The sequence below is a fragment of the Phoenix dactylifera genome, chromosome 11, assembly GCF_051530095.1.
Source record: "Phoenix dactylifera cultivar Ajwa chromosome 11, Ajwa_hap1_PhDact_Kaust_v1.1, whole genome shotgun sequence".
NCBI lineage: Eukaryota > Viridiplantae > Streptophyta > Magnoliopsida > Arecales > Arecaceae > Phoenix > Phoenix dactylifera.
This window is the reverse complement of record NC_143200.1, coordinates 2,030,140-2,035,403: the sequence shown is the minus strand read 5'-3', so window position 1 is coordinate 2,035,403 and position 5,264 is coordinate 2,030,140. Positions and strand designations below refer to the sequence as shown.

Here is a 5,264-nt window from a genome sequence, read left to right as displayed (position 1 = left end):
ATAATAATTATTTAAGAATATAAAATATATATATAATTTCTTATTTATCCAAAAAATTAATTTTTTATGCAGAATAAATAGTTCTATTAAAACAGTTAGTCTAACCAGCCATAATGTAGATTTTATAAATTACTAAATATAAATATAATAAATATAAATTTAAAAAAAATTTGAAATATTCGAACCATAATAAATGAAGATATTATCTATAGGAAGACCAGTAAAGCTGAGGATTAGATAGTCTTGTATGGCTGGCTAGTTTAGAGGAGCCCATTAATTGATGTGATGGAGTTGCTCTAGAGCCTTTCAAGTTTTATTATTATTATTATTATTTTTTATGCATTCGCACTGAGAGAACCAGCCGTTGGAGAAAAAAAAAAAAATCAGCCTTATCATTATTATTTTTACTATTTGTCATTTATTAATTAATAAACCCCCTCGCCACCTCTACATAAGCAGCGGGTGCCATCCCTGCACGGAAGAAGAAGAAGAAGGCTCCTTGCCTCCCATCTTTACCTCCCCATTCTTCCCCTCTACGATCCAAATCCCAGCGACCATGGGTCCCAATACCTCTACCGCGACCGCCGCGGTCTCCGCCCTCCTCCTCCTCTACCTCCTGGCCCTGGCCTCCGCCGCCACTGCCGCCGGCGACTCGGGCATGTCCATCCTCAGCTACGGGGAGAGGAGCGAGGAGGAGGTGCGCCGCCTCTACCAGGCCTGGAAGGCGCGGCACAGCCGGTCCTACAACGCGCTCGACGAGGACGAGCGGCGCTTCGAGATCTTCCGCGACAACCTCCGCTTCATCGACCAGCACAACGCCGCCGCCGACGCCGGCGAGTACTCCTTCCGCCTCGGCCTGACCCGGTTCGCCGACCTCACCAACGAGGAGTACCGCTCCACCTACCTCGGCGTCCGGACCGCTGGCTCCCGCCGCCGCCGGAGTTCCGCCGCTGGGAGCCATCGGTACCAGTTCCGCTCCAGCGACGAGCTGCCGGACTCCATCGATTGGAGGGACAAGGGCGCGGTCGCGGAGGTCAAAGACCAAGGCAGTTGCGGTCCGTATCTTCTTTCCTTTACCTTCGTCCCGCAACATTATTGCTATTTTGCCCTCGCAGTTGACGGTTTGATGGAGCTAGATCCTTGTTTCTCTATTCACCGGAAAAACCTCTCCGTCATCTGCTTCCGATCAGACCTGTGCTGACTCACTCATGTTTCTTGATCGCCGATATGTTTGATTTTTTGTCGATGAAAACTTGTACCAAGCTGCTAACCGTATGAATGAGATTTTAGAGTAAATTTATCGTGTATTAAGTGAAAGAAGTGCAGAAGAATTGGAGATCTGATAGTGTTTTTGTGCTGTGCTTTGGTGTTGCAGGGAGCTGCTGGGCTTTCTCGACGGTTGCGGCGGTGGAGGGGATCAACCAGATCGTGACCGGCGATCTGATATCGCTGTCGGAGCAGGAGCTGGTGGACTGCGACACCTTCTACAACGAGGGCTGCAACGGGGGGCTCATGGATTACGCTTTCGAGTTCATCATCAACAACGGGGGGATCGATACTGAGGAGGACTACCCTTACAAGGGCCGTGATGGTAGATGCGACCAGTACAGGGTAACTTGCCGATTCTTCTTCTCATATGTCCTGCGGCCTCTGTAATTCCCTTCTTGGCTATAGTTTTGATGGTGGTGTCTCTTTTGTGGTGGTGCTGCAGAAGAACGCGCATGTTGTTTCCATCGATTCATATGAGGATGTTCCGATAAATGATGAGAAGTCTCTGCAGAAAGCAGTGGCAAACCAACCTGTTAGTGTTGCTATTGAAGGTGGTGGCAGGGCATTCCAATTGTATGAATCGGTAAGGTTCTATGCATGGATAATTTAAGTATTTTGTCATAAATTTAAACCAAAGTGATGATTTGATCGTTAATTGTGCCCCTTATATGTGAATTTGCTGCATAGGCCATCCATCATTATGCTAGAGAAGCAGGTGACTGCAATTATAATTTGGTGTAATGGATGTGGCTTCTAAAAGTAATCAATTTTCTGCCAAAATCTTTCTGGCAATTTGAGTTTAGCTTGTTGTGTATGATCAGATGCTTGTTAGATCAACTGCATGTAAAATTTTGCAGATGTCTGAGATATAAGAATGAAAGGATTTTCGACCCTATATTACATCATGCAGATCCTTGAAATATAAGCATGATCGGAATCTTCTTTACCTTTTTTGTCCTTACATGGGACAAGTATCTTCTCTGGAATTTGGGATGCGTCGACTCTTGCATAAGTAAATTAGTACATGCCTTGCTGGTTGTTTATGTCATGGTTGTGGATTTCAGTTTCCATGTTTTACCCCTGCTACATGTCTGTAAGATTGTTAACCACTTGCTATCATCGTTCATGATTTGCAGCTTGTCTACAATATAATTTTATAGAGAGACGTGGAACAAAGAATTTCTTGTATATGAAAGCCCTAATCATGTTAGAGTTCCACTAGATGTAGAGCATTGATAATTGATATATTCATCAATAATTTTTTTTAAGATGAGAATTGATATATAAATGCCTAATTATAATGTAACTAAGTATATTAGAATTGGTTTGGTCCTTCTGAAAAAGTATGATGGTAGTTAGGCTTATAGAGGCATGCTGCCTAATCGTGGTGGGTGATTGGTGGAATATGCTTCATTCAGTCTTCGCTTTATGTTCTATGAAATTCAGAATTAACATCAGAAGAAGCTTATGTTGCAGTCATGGAGTATATAGTTTGGTCCAGGGATTCCTCTTGAAGCTATTCCTTATATCTAAATGTATAAATATAGACTTTCAATATACTGTGATAGCTTTCTTTTATTCTGGTGTGTGGTTTTGTGAGTTGCAAACTGTGGCCATAGCTATTGGGCTGTTTTTCGATGGTCAAATGTGGCTGCTCTATTCTGTCCCAGTGTGCATTATAGTCACATAGCATCTTTAACCTTCCAAAAGCCCAACATTATCCTTGTCCTTGAGCTTTCCTTGTTGACAAAGTTTTTCTTCATCAGCAAACTCAGATTACTTTGCCTGGGTGTTTCTTATTAATTTATGTGTTGCTTGTTAGTGTAACTTTGACATATCTACACCATTCATTGTTAATAAACTGCTATAGTGACAAGCTCATGTTGTCAATTACTGAATCATAACAGCTTAATATAGACTGATTTTACAATTATTTTGTACACTCTATAGGTCATATTAAATAGTATATTGCCATTCAGAGGCATCCGTAAATAATCGAACTATCAAAAGTTGAAGTTTGTAGAGTCATTTTACTCTTGACAACATGTATCTTTTAGCTTCAAAAAATTGGACATGCTGCACGATGTCCTACACGTTTTTTTTCATCAATAATACTGATCATCTAATTATATAAAAGAAAACTAGATTATTGAATGTATGATCCTCCAGTTGTGTGGTTGTTCATGACTATACATATTTACCCTAATCATTTATCTATCTATCTGACTGTTTATTTATTTTTCCTTCGAACTCAGGGAATATTCACTGGATATTGTGGTACCGATCTGGACCATGGTGTAACTGCAGTGGGCTATGGCAGTGAGAATGGCAAGGAGTACTGGATTGTGAAGAACTCATGGGGCTCAGAGTGGGGGGAGGCTGGGTACGTTAGGATGGAGCGCAATATTAATGCAGCCACCGGCAAGTGTGGTATTGCAATGGAGGCATCATATCCCGTAAAGAAGGGCCAGAACCCACCCAATCCTGGTCCATCACCTCCTTCCCCTGTGAAGCCACCAACTGTTTGTGATAACTACTATTCCTGCCCAGAGAGCACGACATGCTGCTGTGTCTATGAATTTGGACGCAACTGCTTTGCATGGGGATGCTGCCCGCTCGAGGGTGCGACCTGCTGTGATGACCACTACAGCTGCTGCCCCCATGACTACCCCATTTGCAATGTTGAGGAAGGAATTTGCCTAATGGTAACTCCCTAACTTTGGAAAATAACTTTTCATGCTTATACTCATCAGGCATTACAGTATGAAATCAAATCCTCATTGGCAGAGTGATTCGAAAATCACTTACTGATAATTTGGATGGTTTATTGGCCAAATCATTTGAGGCCTGATCAGCAGTAGGGCTGAGTAGCAAATAGGTGGAAATCAGCACATAATCAGGCATGCCCATTTAATGGATTGAAAAAGAGTGCTAAATAGATCAAAGCTTCTTGTTTTCATTTTTCTAGCCTCAATTCTTTATTTTCCTCTGGTTGACAATATATCCATCCTATTTTGCATACCTGATACCTTTTTCCTACCTAACTCTTGTTTTTCTGTGTCATTTGGTTTGACAAACAGAGCAAGAACAATCCACTGGGGGTGAAGGCTATGAAACACACGCCCGCAAAGCCGTATCAGGGTTACTCTGGCGCTCAAGGCAGGAGCAGTGCTTGAGAAGCACATTGGTTGATCGCGCAGCTAGAAGTATGTACGTGATGGAATTAATTCTTGACACTCTTGTGCTCTGTTATAAATTAAAGATAGCTGTTCTTGGTATTTCATGATGATTAGAAGCTTTTGTACATATATCTAAGTGTCAGTTGTCAGATTACTTAAAGGGAATTTGAGAGCTAAATTAATTATAACAACTATAAGCCAGTTCCATTGTAAAAAAACTAGCATCAAGCACATTGGATGCAAGCATGAATTTATCTTGAAACAGAGCCCAAGATGCAAGGGAAATGTTGATCACTATTTTATTTTATCTATTTTCGAATGTTTCATGCTGGAAGTCCCAGGAAAATCCTGCAGCATTTCAGATTACATGGGAAGAGAGTAAACAACTATAGACACAGTCACTTGTAACTCTAAATTGATCTTATCTGCTGCAACCCTGCCTATAACCCTTTCAGACACCACCTTTCAGACAATCAGCTGCTGATTCGCGCATACAACAAACAAAAAACGATAAAAGTGATAGTTATAATATAATTGAACTCGAAGTGGCTACGAGAGTTGTATGGTGAAAACCAATGGTTTAATGCAATTAAACACCATGGTGGTCCCTGCATGCAAACCATCACATCATTGTTGAACAACAATTTCTGAATTAACACGGCAAGGTGGAACTCGACGCCTTGATGCTTATCTTGTTAACACTTTGTTAGCTTTATGGAAAAGAGAGTATTAAAAAACAAAAGCAAAAAAAAAAATAGTCTAAAGATGGATAAGGAAAAGATAAGAACAATGACAAAAGCAGAGAAAAGAAAAGAA

At 41.3% G+C, this 5,264-nt stretch overlaps 1 protein-coding gene across 1 annotated transcript; it reads left to right on the top strand.

Moving 5' to 3' along the window:
- The first annotated feature begins 238 nt into the window (after positions 1 to 238).
- LOC103712059 (oryzain alpha chain-like) lies at positions 239 to 4,745 on the top strand. Its single transcript, XM_008798446.5, has 5 exons — positions 239 to 1,055; positions 1,376 to 1,611; positions 1,712 to 1,852; positions 3,525 to 3,974; positions 4,350 to 4,745. Exons 1-5 carry the CDS (start codon positions 557 to 559, stop codon positions 4,443 to 4,445), a joined length of 1,422 nt encoding a protein of 473 aa, XP_008796668.3. The 5' UTR covers positions 239 to 556; the 3' UTR covers positions 4,446 to 4,745.
- Positions 4,746 to 5,264: the final 519 nt, after the last annotated feature.